The sequence below is a fragment of the Neomonachus schauinslandi genome, chromosome 6, assembly GCF_002201575.2.
Source record: "Neomonachus schauinslandi chromosome 6, ASM220157v2, whole genome shotgun sequence".
NCBI lineage: Eukaryota > Metazoa > Chordata > Mammalia > Carnivora > Phocidae > Neomonachus > Neomonachus schauinslandi.
The window spans coordinates 83582986-83601005 of record NC_058408.1 but is presented as its reverse complement, the minus strand read 5'-3'; the positions used below and the strand labels follow the sequence as shown (position 1 = coordinate 83601005).

The window sequence follows — 18020 nt, the reverse complement described above, 5'->3', positions numbered from 1 at the left end:
TGCGGGCAGCCTAAAAATGCAAGTCACAGCAAGCAAAGCAAGCAATGTGTTCAATATGTAGGATATTTAAGTAAAGCAATACTTTTCTATTTTGAAAACGATAACCTGTATTATTGAATTTTAACACGGGTTCTAGATTTAAAGTCTGCGAACAACTCTCCTTTCACAGGTAAAATTCACCCGTGCCCTTGAGCCAAAGGAAGGCGAGGGACAGGGCCTCCAACACGGGGGTCTGCTGCCACCGTGTGGCAGTTGGGGGTATGACCACCAAAACAGAAGCCCCTTGTGCGGCAGACCTTCCCAGGGATGCGGAGAAGGGGCCTCAGAACAGAGATTTTTCTAGAATCAACCTCACAAACCTTCCATCCTTATGACTCTGTGCTCGGATGAAAACTTAATCTCTCTCTCCTGTGTCCAAGAAACCGAAATAAGGGCCACAGTGGAAGGATCAGAGAGTAAGACAGAAGCCACAGACATTTGGAATGACAGAAACTCTTCAAAGGCAAGCTCCTGGATGCTCCTGTCTTTCTTCCAGATAACTTCCACCTCTGTGTGATCAAAAGCACCCAGATCCCCCAAAGTGTTTGTTTTTTTTTTTAATTTAAAGCAGTACACACATAACTCTCCACTTTGCAAGTCAACATAGTAATGTAGCTATATGCAAACTCTGAGATACTTACAACTAGAGTTCACATTTTCAACTTAAACCTGAATGGGACACAGAACTGAGCATATCCAATACTCGGAGAATTCACATTTTTCTCCACGTTTTGAAGACCTAATTGACTAACTTCAATACCACATACTCTAGTTCAGCTAGTCCAAACCAGGGATCACTATTTCTTCTGACTAATGAAAAAAAAAAGAGTTCTAAAAGAGATAATTATTTTTTGCAACTTACTGCTACTTGACTTCTTTGGAAACCAGGGATATATCATTGTGGCTTGAAAGGGCTTTCCTGAGAGCTGATCCCAACGAAAAGGAAAGTTTAACTAAGATAAGGGTCAGAAAGGCTGGTAATGTCAACTAAAGAGTAAGAATTCTAAAGAGGCAACAAAGAGTAAGTGCAGGGCTTTGATCCACCTTTGGAGCATAGTACTCGATCGGTAGCGATTTAGCAGTGTCCAAAAATAAGCCTAGTTTATAACCAGAACAGTATCTGCTTCGATATGTACTACAATGATTCAAAAGCAAATAAAAGCCAAAAATAAGTGAATTCAGATAAATCACTACACTATTACCCAACCTACTCTATGCTTTCAATTAAAAACAAGTTGAGGTACAAAAATCCCTCCATAAAAATCCTATAAACTAGGATGCTCCAGTGGCGCCTGGGTGGCTCAGTCGGTTAAGCATCGGATCTTGGCTTAGGCTCAGGTCATGATCTCAGGGTCGTGGGATGGAGCCCAGCACTCCACTCGGAGTCAGCTTGTCTCTCTCCTTCCCCCTCTGCCCCTCCCTTTGCCCCTGCACACATGTGTGCACAGGCGTGCTCTCTCGCTCTCTCTCAAATAAATAAAATCTAAACTAGTATTCTCCCAAATGAGCCTTCCATTCAGTAGACTACTATGCCTACTTTTTGAATAATGGATGTTCAAAATGAATGTAAATACTATGTCTTTCAATCAGATTTCACTGGAAAGCAAACAATATGCATTTTGTATGCATTTCATTAGATTGTTTATGACACTGGAAAAGCCAGATTAATACTGAAGCATGGTTATGTATGTTTCACACAAGAAAGCTCTGCTATGTTAGTTGGAAGAATTTATAGACAAAAGAAACATAAATCTCTGCTGAACAAAGCAAAGAAACTATCAAGTTTTAATTGCAAGACCTACAGAGGAAATAAAAGTCCAGTCTGTAACGAACCTTTTAGATACAAGACACACTTCCCAAGCAGATAGCCTACATCAACTTTGATTTTCTGGGCAGACTAGTGACTATACCTTTCTAGGAAGATTAGCTCATTTTAGGCTGAGCTACTAAATCAGTCCTATGTGCTGGGTAATGAATTTATCCTCTGCAAGTTTTTTTAAGTAGCAATTCCAAGTGCTGCAGTTCAAGCCATAGTTCCCTCCTTCTAGTATCTGGGGAAAACAGACTTACGTTAGAGAGCGTTACCAAAGGTACCTGCTTTATGGACAGTTACTGTACAACCGGAAAATGCTGCTTATATTTCTTCGGCAGTTAATGAGAAATGCACTGGTTCGCATAATGACAGTGAGAGCAAGGAGGGAAATTTGTTTCCTCTCCTGGTTTCCTCCAGGAATCCCCAAAGAGACATGGAGGTTGCACTGCAAACAATTCCCTATTCATGCTTGGGAGTCAAGGATATAAAACTGTCACATGGCAACTGGAATGAACAATGGCAAACAGGAATGGTTTGCTTGCCAATAATAAGAATCAGTGGTTTAATGGCCTAGTTGGAGGCCATCCCAGCCACTGAAGCTGCCTTACAGGGAAAAAGCTGCTTTTCCAATATCTTCCATGGCTGAATGGCTTAGCAACAGCCCTAACTAGAAATCCTTCCAAGTTCAAAATCAAGGTTTATATTTACTATAGTGGGAGAACTCAACATTTAATGTCATGAGAAGCCAGGGATACAATATTAAAGTACCTGCTCTAAAATTAGGGCAGAGGCCCAAATGTTGGAACACAACAGGTTGACAGGGAGAACGCAAAGTACTTAACCACCTTAAAATCTCGTAAAGTGACTCAAAAAAGCCCAAGAGGGAAGGCTTCCACCGAGGTTAAGTCAGGATGCTTTGCTCTACAAGGCCATTAGTGAACTTGAGCCCCTGGCCCGCCGCCTGTGTTTGCAGATAATAACAACAATGTCCTTATAGCAGGTACCGTCCTAAGCACTGTCGATATCTATTATATTTAACTAGTAAAGCTAGCCAGTTAATTGATTACTATATTATTTCCATTTATGGATTAGGAAACTAATACCTAAGATGGCTAAGCAAGTTGCTCAATGTCAACTGAAAAGTTCGTAGGAGTGCAGGAGCCGAAACCTGGATGAGCCTAAGACTGATGCTCGTGTGCATGCTCCGGGGGGTACTATGGGTCCCACTGTTTCTTCACAGCCCCCGTCCATGTGGACACAGAGGGCTACTGCCTCAGGGATGAATGGAATACAAGATGGGAAAATCTAATCTCAGCTGCAATCTCTGATTTCTACGTACAGTGGGTTTAAACAGAGTCATTTTTCAGGATTGTCTGTTTGTTTTAGTTTTAGTTTGGGGGCTTTTGGGGTCCATTTTCCCACTTACAAAAAGAAGATAACATTCTGTATTCAACTGACCAGGCAAACTGTTAGTGCTTCTGGCTCTTTCATTCCAACCCATCACAAGGTGAGGGCCTCATTTGTTGATGTTGTCTTGATAATCAATCCCACGTTCATGGGATTGTTTCTGTCCACAAATAGGTCAGATTGCTCCTGCTACAAGTAGAACAAAGCGTCAACTGCCCAACCAGTCTTCATGGCCCCTGGGGCCCGACTCCGCTCCTCCTATTCAGCTCCTCACCTGCTCCCCCTAAATGCCCAGCTGGTCTGCACACGGTCCAGAACTCCAACTGGTCTACCTGTGTCATGTCCAATGATTCATTTTGATTCAATTCAACACTTACTGAACATCTATCTGCAGAGGGCTAAGTGAGGGCTAAAGGCACATTTTTCTCCAAACAAGAACAGTCCGGAGAGATGGGAGACCTACACAAATAAATGAAGTACCAGAGAGAATGCGATGAGCCCTCCTATGATGGTGACTTGGAAAATCGTTTTATTTTCGCAGTAGGGACTGATCAGATAAAGCAGTATAAGGAGGCAGGTTGTAATTTGTGCTTTGAGAGATGATTATTCCAAAAGGTAGGACTGAACAGAGAAGGGCATTCAAGGCAAAGAAGAGCAGATGTTTAGAGAGGAATGGCTGATGGTGGGCTCATGTGGGCCTCGCAGAGAGGAGGGATGAGGGACAGGGCTGCGCAGGGGTGCGGAGGAGCGGGCTCACTGCGCACCTGCCCAGACGTGCACTGGGGCATCTCCCTAGGGCATGTATCTGCAGGAAGGGCTGCTCCCCAGGAGGACTCAGGGTGCGGGGTGAAGGCCCAGGCTTCAGAGCAGGAGTGGACAACCGGGAGTCCACAGGCCACAGCCAACCACACACATCATCTGTGGCCTGTGGTATTTCCCAAAAAAATAAATAAATAAAACTGATAACATGAGGCAAAATAGAATATTACAAATAAATGTGGATTTTTAGCCCCTTGCAGAAAATACCGGAAAATCCGGTCAGGCCAGGCTTATCGGACCAGGCCTAAGTAGACGGAAGAGAAGCAGTGGCAGGCCCTCTGCAGAAAGGATCAATGCCCTCCAGTGGGCTGCAGTAGCTACCCTGCCTGGGAGCCACAGAGCTCTGAGTTTGTGGCCCCCACTGGGGGAGAGGAGCAGGGAGGGAGATTTAAGTATCCACAGGCCGCTTACTAGGCACAGTCTTAGACGGTCTTACTTCCTTTGCTGTGGAATGGAGCAAATATCACCTGCCTCCATTCTTTCACGCAGGTGAAATTAGATAATTTATGACTTAGCAGAGTGCTTCGCACATAATACATATTTCGCAAGTGGTGGCCACCACTGCCAGAATTATTACACGGAAATGCTTCCTCCAGGGCCAGGAACTGCCATAACGTTGTTTCCCACAGAAAGACCGGAGGCGTCTTGGACACGGGTGTAAGGCGTGAGGCACCTGGCCCTTCTAAGTGGCAAAATCCTAACCTGTGGCCTTGCACTTGGTCTGCTGCCTTTCGCTCTGGTATCATTCTTTACCTTGGAGATAGAGAGGACGCTCTCCCACATGCACACCCCTCACACAGCAGTACGTTAATGCAGGGGTTAAAATATTTCAGTTGAACCAGCCCGCTTGCTTGTATCCTATTTACAACAGTTTTTCCTTCATACAACCAGTTCAAAGATACGCAAATCATCATTACATCATGAACTGCCAGGAAAGCCAAGACTTATTACGAATCCAAAGAAATAAGCCTCCCATGATGGGTGGCATAGCTTTCATTGTTCCCAGACCTGGGGAGGACTTTGAGACTGTTGGAATATCCAGCATAAGCCTGTCAGATGACAGTTTATATCCAGAAGATCATCTGACTCTGCAGAGCACTGAGCCATTTTTCCTGAGCATGAGTTAAACATATGGCACCCCCTTAACCACTTTCCCAGAACTACCGAAGGAACCGCTTCAACACCATAATTGTGCTAAGTGAAGTGACTTGAGTTTTGTTCTCACTCATTAAGCAGGAAGCACACTGTACATCTCCTATGTCCAAATGAGCCACTGAATTGCCACAACACCCCATAACAAAGTCCCCTTTAAACGACGAACTTATTTCAGTGCATAGGCAGTCTAGAGAACATGCATAATCTCAAGCAACAGTCTGTCCGTGTGACAGCAAACATGTATATTATTCCATTTTATCTGTGAAGCACGACAAGGAGAAGATATGCATGGCTGTGTGCCATTCTTTCCTAGAGCTCTTAAAACCAATGCCCTGTCAAATTACCTTGGGGAGAGGGCAGGTGGACAAAGACAGAACTTGGCATGTGAGGTGGTGGGCCAAGAACTCCCCATCGGCATGTTCACACCCAAGAAATGTTAGTGACGACTAGGGATGTTATATAAGGCTTTTCTTGAAGGGGAAAGCTGCTTTTACAAAACTTGATCATTATCCTCTTTAAAGAAGTTCAGTAATAAATCTAATCGAACCATTTTACCAGAAACAGAGAGTCCTCAGGGGTCATCTATTGATTTTGCTGCCCTGCATCCATCCACCTTTCTCCAAATGTCCCTCTGAAGAGCCACCCCCATACTTTCTCAGAGGGAACCTACAATCCAGCTCTGCGTCTGAACGTAGAGCTAAGTCAAGTACTTGCCTTGGTGACTGGGCTCTGGGCTCAAGGAACATGGCCCAGTCAGAGCCAGTCAGACTCAATGAGACTTCCATTGGGGTTTACGGGAAAGCAGCATGCTGTCCTCACTGGACTTGAATGAGAGAAGACATGGGCCTGGGGCTATGATAGGCGTCTTCTGACCACCAGAGCAGGGTGTTTGAGAGTGGTGTCAAAACACAGGAATGGGAACGGGAGAGCGATGGAGAAAGAGAAACCACACCCTTGAAAACATCTACAAGATGTCTCAGTTACCAGGACCCAAAATCCCCACGGTGATGAGGCCTGTTAGACTTGGATTCTCTCATGTGCAACAGGAAGGGGGTCTACCTGTGGTATGTACGTGAAAAGGCGGAGCTCGGGAAGGCCTGACCTGAGACCCTCCACATGGCTTCGCAGGGGTGCTCAGCACAAAAACATTCAGCAGCCCCCAGCAGCGGAGCCACGGCTTCACCCGGCGGAAAGCTCTCAGCTCCTCTGAGGAAATGCCCTGTGGTAAAATCCAGGCAGCTCTGGGAATGGAGGGCTGGTTACAAAAGAGCTCGAATCTGGGGAGGAAATGCAGGGGAAATGAAAGAAACAAGACTTCGGGGGAATTTAATAAAGAGAGAGCACTTAGGGGAGAAGAGGAGTTAGAGGGTAGCTCCACAAGAGCCATGGTCTGAGGAGGTGGGGCCTACGGGAAACCCTGTTCTCCCTGATGCTGATTTGCACACTCCATTTTTAGTCTCTTCAGGCTCCGGATATGTGACCTTATGCTAACAGGCCTTCCTGGCAAATGCAACTGAAGTATTTATCAAGGGGGAAGGTGAAGCACATTTGTCCAGGAAAATAAAAATAAGAAAGTCTTGTAACTTTATTTTGGGATAAGATAAGGGTCTTATAATTGTTCTAAATTTAGTTTTAAAACACTACAGCTTCCAACTGAGGATTGCAGAAAAATGTGACAGCTTTCAAAGCTGTGTTCACATGGAATTAAATACTTGGCCCAAGAAAGCTGCCATCTTAGACCCCTAAATCCATCGAGCCACTGTCACGAAATGTCCTGGGGCTGGGGCCGAGGTGTGGACAGCAAACCTCCCTCTCCTCTTGGGAGACTTTTGCATGGAGACTTTGCGTGTTTCTTGGCTGGAGAAGAAGAATTTTGTTTTCTGTTTTGACTGGAATGTGGGCACCTGAAGGAGACAGAGGATGAGGGGAAGGAGAACATGCCCGTTTCCCCACAGGAGTGACTCTGGACGCAGCACCCTGCTTCGGGGTCGGGGCCCAGGTGGGACGGCATAGCCTGGGGGGAGCCACCGCCCACAGTACCCATCAGATCTGCCGGAACAGCCGACACCAGCTTCTTCTGCAGCAGTGACAACAGTGAGGGAATGCCGTAGAAGGCTGGCACACAACAAAATCCCAGCTGGAGACCAGACTGCAAGGTCCAAGATGAACTTTCTTCGAGGCCCTTGGGAGGCTCCTCCCTGAATTTCCTGGGCACACTCGTTCAGGGAACTTTGACCTTGGGAAGGAGCACTCAACCACAGGATCTGGAATTGAGGTTCCTGTAACTCCCTTTGTACTCTGCAGGCATGAAGCCTAAGGCATTCCAATCACACCACAAAGGACTCCCAAAAATCTTCAAATATACATACAATTCTAACGAAATGTACATGAAAAATGTACTTCCACACTTAGAGCAAGCAACTGAGTCTGTCTGCATGGATTATCCTCAAAGAATCTTGAAGTCCAGGGGTGCCTGGGTGGCTCAGTCAGTTAAGCATTCATTTTCGGCTCAGGTCATGATCACAGGGTCATGAGAGTGAGTCCCACCGGGCTCTGCACTCAGCAGGGAGTCTGCTTGAGATTCTTTCCCTCTCCTCTTCCCTCCCCCACACCTGCACCCCCCTCCGCTGCTCAGACACATGCTTGAGCTCTCCCACAAATAAATAAATAAATCTTAAAAAAAAAAAGAATCTTGAAGTCCAGAATGAACAATGAATTCAATCCACCACGAGTAAGATTTATAGCTTGCCCAGTGCTGCCATGAATCCAGGTATGAATCCAGGTATGTTCCAGATACATAAACTAATTTAATATCAACTTAATTAACAAATTTAGAAAGTTATTCAATACATTCTGAAGGAGGGAAAATAGAACAAATGTTTAGATCACCTATCTACAAAAGAGCTAGCTTTCACTAGTGCGGATGAGAACTAACTACGTTTCTGGTCCATTCCTCGGGACAAATTTAAGAACATGTTCTCGAGCTGCATCACCGTCTTACCTGAAGGGAGCACTATTGTCTGCACAGGATTCCTATTTATATTTACATGTTTATATTCATTTTTGGACCCAGCTACTATGAAAACAGTTCAACTTATTTTTTATTTTTCTACAACATCGGATTTTCTTTCTCGCACACAAAACCCACATGCTTTGACACCTACAAATGGATTAACACATTGATTCTAAACCAGGATCCTCACTTCATTTACAGTCAGAGTAATTTGCATGTCCCCCAGCAACGCGACAGCTCCCAAACCTGAAACCAAACCTCCACTTACCGAGCATGAGAGAGACTGTCATAATTTGATGGTGGATGCTGTAAAGGGCCTTCTTTCTGATTTCCAGACTTTAAGTAACAGGATCTAATTTCCCCTGGAAAATCACAAAATTTCAGCAAAGAATATTAGACAATTATTGGTATCTGATCATTTCAGCTTATACTTTTTTCAAGTTAGAGGGAACTCATTTTAGACTGTTTTAATAATAATCGGTAACCTAGGTCCATTCTTTGTATTTTTCCACAGAATGTGTAACTTAACTAAGAAAAATCATCTTGACATACCCCTATAATAATATGCTTAGACAAGTTTGCCTCAGTTACCTATTACTTAATTGCTTTTTATTGATTAATTTGCACCAACTCTTAATTCACTTTTATATACATTTGACCCTGGGACAACGTGGAGGTTAAAGGCACCTACCACCCACGCAGTTGAAAATCCACATATAACTTTTGACTCCCCCAAAACTTCACTACTAATAGCCTGTTGGTGACCAAAAGCCTGACCCATAACATAAGTCAATTGACACACAGTTCGAATGTTATATGTTTTATATATTGTTTTCTTTTTTTTTTTTTAAAGATTTTATTTACTTATCTGACAGAGAGAGACACAGCGAGAGAGGGAACACAAGCAGGGGGAGTGGGAGAGGGAGAAGCAGGCTTCCCGCGGAGCAGGGAGCCTGATGCGGGGCTCGATCCCAGGACTCCAGGATCATGACCTGAGCCGAAGGCAGACACTTAACGACTGAGCCACCCAGGCACCCCTATATGTTTTATATAGTGTTTTCTTATAATAAAGTAAGCCAGAGAAAAGAAAATGTTATTAGGAAAGTCATAAGGAAGAGAAAATGCATTTACAATACTGCACTGTATTTATCCAAAAAAAACCCCGTGTACAAGTAGACCTGCACGGTTCAACCCCATGTTGTTCAGGGGTCAACTGTATTCCCTTCAGTTCGCTGTTCTGCATGTTTTCATCATGTGTCAGTATGGTCAGCGTAAGCCATGACTGGGGTTTTTTTGTATCCCGTGCAAAAAAAAGGCTTATCGCAGTGCAGTTTTGATTGGTGGCGCGCATGAGACCATCCCCACCTCGGAATCTGCAGATGAGCAGTGGTGGAGCGTGCTGGTAATGAGGAAAACCAAGAGATGGGATTAATTTGCAGAGTTAAATTAGCTTGCTAAAGAGGTTCAGGGTATTGTGGTGTGAAAATCAGTTCACTCTGTAAATGTCAGTGGTCTCCCTCGAGAAGAGGTTTTAGGAATACCTTCTTCAGGTGACACGGGTGCGTAATTAACCCTGTTGGTGACAAGCAGCTGGAATGGAGACTGAAGGACTGGACCTCAACCTGGAGACGCTGCCCACCGAGAGAGATACATTAATGAGGACAAACCCAAGCCCCCCTGGAGGCTTTGATAGAAGGGTTAATGTTGTTCTTTATAATGTAAAGGGGTTCTTTGTATTTCTGCAGATGCAAAAGCACTTCAAACCTTAAGCTACTCATCTGTAGATAGGGTTAACATATAATTTATTATGCAAACCAGGATCTTTTTGAGAGTAAAATAACAAACATTAATTGAGCTATAAGGGACTTAAGCCAAAGACCCATCCTCAAAAAACAAGGACCTATATCCCTTATCTACAGAACTTTGAACTTGCCACTTAAAATTCTTTCTTTTTCTTTCTCCCTTTCTTTCTACCCTTCCTTCCTTCTCCTTTTTTTCTTTCTTTTTCTATTTTAAATCCTTTTTGTAACAAGGCACTAAAATATATATATCAAGGTCAGATTTTCAACATACATCCAAGAAATATTTACGAGGTGCCAGGCACTGCTTTCCTCAAGTTCACAACTGTGAGGTGGACAACACCATTAATCAAATTATAAGTCAATAAATAATCAGAAGCTATAATAGTATCAAAGAAGGAAAAAGGACAGGGTGTTCAGAGAGCAAAAAGCATAGGAACCTGATTAAGTCTGGGGAGTCCAGGAAAGGTTTTCCTGAAGAACCGTCTTTAGAATTAAGATATGAAGGATAAACAGCACATTGTTGGCATGGGGATATGCTATGTGCAAAGGCCCTGAGGTAGGAGGGGGCACTCTGCTCTAAGAACATTGTATGTGAGCAATCACAGGACGAAGTCTTCCTGTTCCAAAGTCTAGTACTGAGGCTAAGAGACCACGTGGGCGTGAGAAAGCCACCAGCTTTATCCCTTCTTCCTCCTTAGTAAAGAGCTCTAAAGACTTACCATGTTCATCAATGAAGACATGCATAGCATCCACAGACATCTCATCTTGCACAGATGTTTCAGGCCCACTGATGACTTGCAAGACAGAACTATCTTGCTGGGAAGTTACCCTGTAGATTATTTGTCTTTGTCTATTGCCCTGGAAACTTAACATATATAAAAGTTTCAAAAACTATTCGGAACTCCTCCGTATCCTTAATAAATCATTAAAAGAAGCAGCCACCGAAATGAAGCTGCTTCACGCTTCGTACCAACACGAAGCTAAGTAAGTAAGTTACGCTCACAGGGTCGTGATCTTGGCAGGCTCAGTGAGCACCGGGCTGGTGCTAGTGTGGTCTTGACTTGGCAAGTCTGGTTTTCCTTGCTTGGAACTGTGTTCATTAGGCTTTTCACTTTCTTGGATTTCCTCTTTTTCCTCATGGGAGCAGTTATCTGAAAAACATTGCTTTGTGTGTGAACATAATATTAAATAAGAAATTAATGTGAAAGCACTTGGAAATAAGTTACCAAACTGAAACAAGAATAGACAGAAAATCTATATAGCACCTATGAATTCAGAATGTGTTTAAATAAATTTTAATTTTACTAATTATGGAAGCACCTAAATATATTTGAAAAACATAAGCACATAGATGTTGGAGACAAGTTATTTAGACATCTATGGACACCATCTACTTTATGTGCAGATTTTGGGATTCCCTTGACATAACTCCAGTGACCACTGGCTTAGCTGGTTGAAAATCACCCATTTGGATTACTTGGGCTTGAAAGGTTCATAGCTCATAAATGGGCAGTGTCAGATGGAAAATAAATTTCATAAACAAACTTGGCTATTTTGGAGCAAGGTCCCATTTACCACTTTAAAATCTTATCAATCATTCCTTCTCACTCATTCTCCATGTCTAGATTTTCAAGGTAAAGGTAGACTCAGTCCCTTCATAAAGTAGACACTCGAATCTAGCTGACTTCTCACTATATACTTGGCCCTGTGTAAGACACAGTGAGATCCTACACCTGCTCCTTGCCCTGAGAGTATTTTAAGGTGAATAAGAATGCCAAGATCAATAGGTACAGATTGGTCATTTGAGTTTTTACGATCCTCCTTAAATAACTGACCAAAATAAAAATCTTAGCTTACACTACTATGCACAGTGGAATCCACCCCTAAGGGTCAGCCCTTCCTTGTCTGAGGATATACCCCAACGGCCATTTTGGGGGCTATAATGACCTCTCTTTTCCCAAGACCAAAGATACCAAGAGCTATCTTCTTCCAAGTAAATTGTCTAAAGAACACAAGTGAGTGGCTTGAATCTATAGGCCCTTTCAAGACATGCCACTCGCAAAGCCCACCAAGATCTGCCCGGGCCCTCAAAAAGGAGAATTATGTTTGCTTCCCTGGGGTATAAAGTTTTCGTCCTCAGACTTCAAGAGAAACATTGCTGGCTTCTCTGTGAGTCCTGAAGATAAACATTCCCAGCACATCTGTGAAACTACCATTAGAATTTCTTTGATACAAAAATGTTTGCCTTTCGTTTGACAGCTTGTCAAGACAGAAGTTTTCACAGTTTTCAAGAAACACATTTGTGAGAAAGGGCTATCATAACAAGTAGCTTTGGCCAGTGATCATATCGCATACACAATGGCGAAAGCAAATGCTTTCTCCCCCTTCACGCTATATGTATCTGGACTCATTTGTTCATGTCTCCTTCTCATATTTTAGTTGCCCCTTCTCTTAAATGGGTACATTACATATGTCTACATAAAGACTACTTGTTTTCCTTTTTCCCCTTCAAAATAACACATTTGTAGGAATTTTCTGTCTATAAAAAATGGTGCACATTAATTGTATGTAATTTAAAGCAAGAGAAAAGAAAAAATTCTAAATCAGTCTTAACCCCACCATGCTGATACAGGAGCCAATTTGATACATAGCACACCAGTCTTTTTTTTTTTTTGCTTATATGCTTTTTTGTTCTATAAAAGTTAAGTCACAATATAGATATTTAATGATTATGTTAAAGTAGAAATATTTAATGAGGTTAGATATTCTTCTACATCATCTAAAAATGGTAGTTATGTAATATTACATTGATACAGCATAATTTACTGAACTAGACCCCTAATGTTGTAAATTTAGATTGTTTCAATTCTTCCATACTTTGGATAATTCTTCAAAAAGCATCTCTGCCTTCATTTAGGATTATTTTCTTAGAAATTCTAGAAGAGACAGAATATGAAATAGGATCTCTATAAAAGTAGAACTCTGACCGACAATCTACAGCAACCAGCCCAGGAAGCCAATATGCTATGTGTAAGTCAGACTTGTAGGAAGTCAGATCATTATTTCTAGCAAAGAGTCCTGGAAGCCAAACAATAACCCCCATAATAATTGGCCCCAAATGGCCAGGGCTTGATTAATTACTGAGAGCTTCCCTGATTTTTGTCCCTGCTTCCAACCAGAGAAAGCCAAATATATTCCCATGACCAATCACACAGGATGCTCTAATTAGCCTGCCTCTAGCTTACCAGCCTCTGGTCAGAGCAAACCTAAAGCCTTTCCTCTCCCCACTACAAAGCTTTCCCACTCCTCTGCCTGCCTTTGAGTCTCTGCCAAAACTCAGGTAATAGTGGCGACTCCCTTGCTGTAGCAAGCTCTGAGTAATAGCCTTTGCTTCTCACTTGAGTGGTCTTGGTTTATTCCCACAAAGTAAAAGAAAGGCGTATCAAAACAAAACAAAATGAAAACACGGTTTTAAAAGCTTTTGATAAGAGTGTGGTTTTTCATAGCCTAGAACCTTAGTATATACCCAAGGCCTGAAGATAATCATAAAGCCCTTTGCAGAAAGGACCTGGGTTGGAAATATAAGAATACCATCGAGAGAACTGAGAAATCATGTATCTTACAATCGTGTAAAGGTCAAGCATTATTTCACTATCAAGCAGGGGAAAGATAAGGGCACATTGCCTAGGCTGCTGATATCATTCAACACTGTCATGTTGTCTTAGAAATACACTCTGAAATGGGTTTTTAGATTACAACACATAGCAAGTTATTATGTAGTAATAGAGGAGCAAGAAGATGTTATCGATCTCAAAGTCATAAGGCACCACTGAAACAGCATTTAATTTGCCACCTTTTGTTCTTGCCTTCCAAGAACTAAAAGACTTATGTCCTTCTCTTTCATCCTTCAATCAAAAACCTCTGTCCTTTCCTGGAAGAGGCATATAATCCACTCCAGTTCCTCCCTCCCTGCTGTACCTGCAGGCCTGTTCCTTTCCATAGAAAACCTTATAGCATCCATATCTCTTTGCACAACCCTAGATTTCCAATTTTATACTGTTTGGATTGAATGTGGTTGGCTGAAAAATTCAAGAAGAGCAGAAACTTAAGTGGACAAATAAAATAAACCTTATGTATGGCCTGACGGGAAATTCAGAATAAAAGGCTGAAATTGATCAAGGAGCAAAACTTTTCACATATTTTCCTAATTGGATCCTCACAGTAAATCTGTAACCTGTCGTTCGTTATTCCTGCTTTTCTGAAGAAACTGTGACTCAGATGGATTTAGTAAGTTGTCCAACCTCACCCAGCTGGTACTGCAAAACCAAAATTTGGCCCTGGGCTCGGAGGTTCCGAAGCTGGTGCTCCATCCACCATACACACTGCATCCTGGGCAGACACACATGTACGGATCAGCGCTGTCTGATACGGTAGCCAGCAGCCACGTGGGGCTATTTAAATTTAATAACATTAAAAATTCAATTGCTCAGCTGCACAATCCCCATTTCAAGTGTTTAACAGCTACCTGTGGCTAATGGCTACTGTACTGGACAAGCAGACATGGGCTATTTCCATCACTGCAGAAAGTTGCATTGGACAGTGCTAATCTAGATGCATATTTATATAAAACAGATGAACCCCCAAATCCTGTATCAGAAAGATTTTTATCCCAAAGTAACCAATGCTTTCTTGTACTGCCCAGGTTGTTAAAATATTTACCTGAATCTTCCCTGTTCTTATCACTCTATATGCAGACTCTTAGATATAGAGACATAGTAAAATGAAGAATACATTCGCTTTACATAAGTTAAATACCCAGACTTAATGTGTTTTTAAGTAAAGGTGGGCCAATTGACAAGCACAGCAATCCTTTTGGCAGACACTGGAAAAGCAAAAGAAATGAGCAAATTGCTGGTCATTGCCCACATGGAGCCAGAGGGGCCCCTGACTATCCCAGAGAGCAGGGAACATCCACGGGCAAAAGGACAGTTCTGGCACTAAATGCTACGCATTCTGGGAGTAGCAGAGAAGGGAAAGGAGCAAAGGAAAGGAGCCCGCATGTGCAAATAAAACTGCCAGCAAGCAAGCCTACCATACAGACATTATTTTATCAGATACATAGGCAGAAATGTACTCAACAATCACAGGAACATGGACATTTAAAGTTAAAAGATTTTGTGAAAACTCTAGTCCAGTAACATCCTTTTGCCAGTGAGGATATGGAGTCCAGAGATATTAAGCAAGTGGAAAAGAAATGAATCTCACATTCATAAAGGAAATATAGTTTGTAGGAGCATTGGCTCTGGATCAAGATTGCCTGGGATCAAAGCTCAGTTCTGGTACTTCTCCTAGACTTACTAGACTCACTTGGGAAAGTTAGTGAAAACCTCTGAGTTTCATCTGCAAAAGGGAAATAATAGTACCCATAATATAAGGTTCTATGAGGAGTAAATGAGTTTAGATGAAAGTAACTGTATAATTTATTGTTCAAACTGGGAACACCTCTGAGGGTGAAAGGCAGTGCTATTACTAACTATGGTGGCAAAATGGTGTAAATGAGGACCCTCCAGGGCAAACCACAATGTACAGTCATCCCTGTTGATACACATGAAGTGCTTAGGACAGTGCCTGGCACACACTAGGAGCTGCATGTTTGTTATAATTATGTTTACAAGTCGGGATAATTAGGGAGTTCTGCATACAAGGATTTCATTATGGAATTCAACAGAAAAGTGGGTTCACCTCACAGAAATGTGCTTTACAATCAGCTTTCCCAGAATGCATCAGTTCCATAAAGGGGGAGAAATCTGTGAGTTCTTGTCATGGTGATAAAATATAATTGCTCATTTCCTTGGAAATAAATATTGTTGCCTTCTAGGGAAGCCAAACATTCACTACTCTGCCTTAAATTTCCTGCTGGAGTAAGCCAATGTTAATATATGCTCAACACACCACTTAGTATTGGCACATCTGGCAATTACCAATAATATCACCAAAGCAGCAGTGACCCAATATTTGCAAAACCAAATCACAGAAGCTCATTAGGATATGGATTGCCTTCTCTGTGTCATCATGACAAAACTGATGTGGAATCGTACCTCCGAGAAGACCACTGTCTTTGTCCTGCTCTCCCGGGCCACTCCTTGGGCTGGATGCCGCCAGCTTGGAAGTATTGATTGATTCTAATAGGGAGACAAATTCCAGGAAGTTGGATTCATTTGGTATCTGTCCTTCCTTAGCCTCTAGGTCAGATTTGGAAGTTGGCATTGTTTTTTCTTTATCGTTGATCATGTCTGTGGAAGTTTTGCTCAGGAAGACATCCGTCCCACTGTCCACACTGAGAACCCGGGTGTGTCTCTTTTCGTGGCTAGTTTTACAGGATGAGGGGTCAAGGTTAGCCCGGCCTTCCTTTTCCCCCTCAGACTCGGGGACCTCGTGAGGTGTGAAGGGGGGCCTTGTGTCACAGCGGTCTCCCGGGGACGGACTGCCATCCTTTGGGGCATTTCCCCCCTCCCCGGATTCATAGCCCGAACACTGATTGGATGACGCCTCCACCGTCAATCTCTCCGGGGTCCTGTCACTTCTGTTGCCTTCGGGACACATAGCGCCTCCTCCCCCGTCCTCGGAGAGCTCAAGGGTGATGACAGGAATTCTTTGCTGCGTGCTGGGAGGACTGGCCACCCCCGGGGCGGCCGGCTCGGCGTCGGACTTCAAGCCGGCCCTCTCGGTGCCAATCACCTTCAGGGGGAGCGAGCTTTCCAAGTCCGTCAGGGAGTTCGGGCTGCTGCTCATGGTGATGACGATTTTAATGGGCTCTCGCAGACTCAGCGGGTCTCCAGGTTGAGAAGTGTCAATAAGAGTGACAGCCACCTCACTGTCGGAGCAGTCCACTTCCTGGGGCGGGGGCGGGTCCGCGCGCCCGGGGGTACCGGGCGCGGGGCGCGCGGCTCTGGCGATCACCGTGTTGCACTGGGGGCCGCTGCCGCTCAGGCTGTCCTCGGCGGACTGGCTTTGCCACTGTTCCCTTAAGGAGCCCTGGGCACAAACCACAGGTTCCGGACTCCGGACGGAATTCTCGCTGCCCCAGGGCTGGAAGGAAACGTCCGTTTCTAGTGGGTCGTACTGAGACAAGGACAGCTGCGGCGACTTCTTCAAGGCTTCCTTCTCCACTAAGCCGCCCTCGGATCTGTGGCAGAAGGGGGGCTGCGCCTGGCCTCCTCTCTCCTTCGCTTTGTCGCCGATTCCAGGTTCTGCCACAGCTGGCTCCGTGGGTACTGCTGGTGCGGTCATGGTTTCCCCGCCGGAGGCCCTACAAGCAGCTGAGCTTTCCATTTTAACAGCGGGTGAGGTAGAGGACCCTGGTCCTACCGCTTGGTCTTCCGAGAGAATGACACCTGAAATGGACGGCAGGAACTGCATTAGCTCCCGAACTGGATGAATAACGCCCGCACAAGACCTCTTAACGACAAAGCTAGGAGGAGCTCTGGCCACCACTGTGACTGGACGCTTATTTTTGAAATATCACCTCCACTGTGAAATTGCTCTTAAAATCTCTGCATTTAAAATAATAATTTAGGCTTTTAGATTTTGCTGGTTTGTGGCCTTGGGAGGCGGGCGGGTTTCAACACCGTGTTTGGGACGCCCTATCGGAAAGGTCCTGGCTCTGCTACTTACTAGCAGCGTTACCTTGGGCAAATTACCTAATCCCTCTAAACCAAGATCCTCAACTGCGGAGCTACTGACATTTTGGACCGGATAAATCTTTCCTGTGGGGGGCTGTCCCACGCGTTTTAAGATGTTTAGCAGCATCCCTGGCCTCTACCTACTTGATACCAATCGCAACTCTGTCCTCAATCATGACAATGGAAAATGCCTTCGGAAATTATTGAATGTTCCCTAGGGAGAAACCCCCAGTTGAGAACCACTGTTCTAATCTTCAACCTCCTTTCTGTAAAATAGGAATAATTATACC

At 43.8% G+C, this 18020-nt stretch overlaps 1 protein-coding gene across 1 annotated transcript in view; it reads right to left on the bottom strand.

Annotated features, from left to right (window-relative positions):
* PCNX2 (pecanex 2) overlaps nucleotides 1-18020 on the bottom strand; it is a 302267-nt gene that overhangs the window by 248868 nt on the left and 35379 nt on the right. Inside the window, exons 5-8 of the mRNA XM_021696119.1 lie at nucleotides 16147-17442; nucleotides 11052-11199; nucleotides 10768-10913; nucleotides 8515-8608 (exon numbers count right to left, since the gene is read on the bottom strand). Of these exons, the coding sequence (XP_021551794.1) occupies nucleotides 8515-8608; nucleotides 10768-10913; nucleotides 11052-11199; nucleotides 16147-17442 (1684 nt within the window). The remainder of the gene's footprint in view (nucleotides 1-8514; nucleotides 8609-10767; nucleotides 10914-11051; nucleotides 11200-16146; nucleotides 17443-18020) is intronic.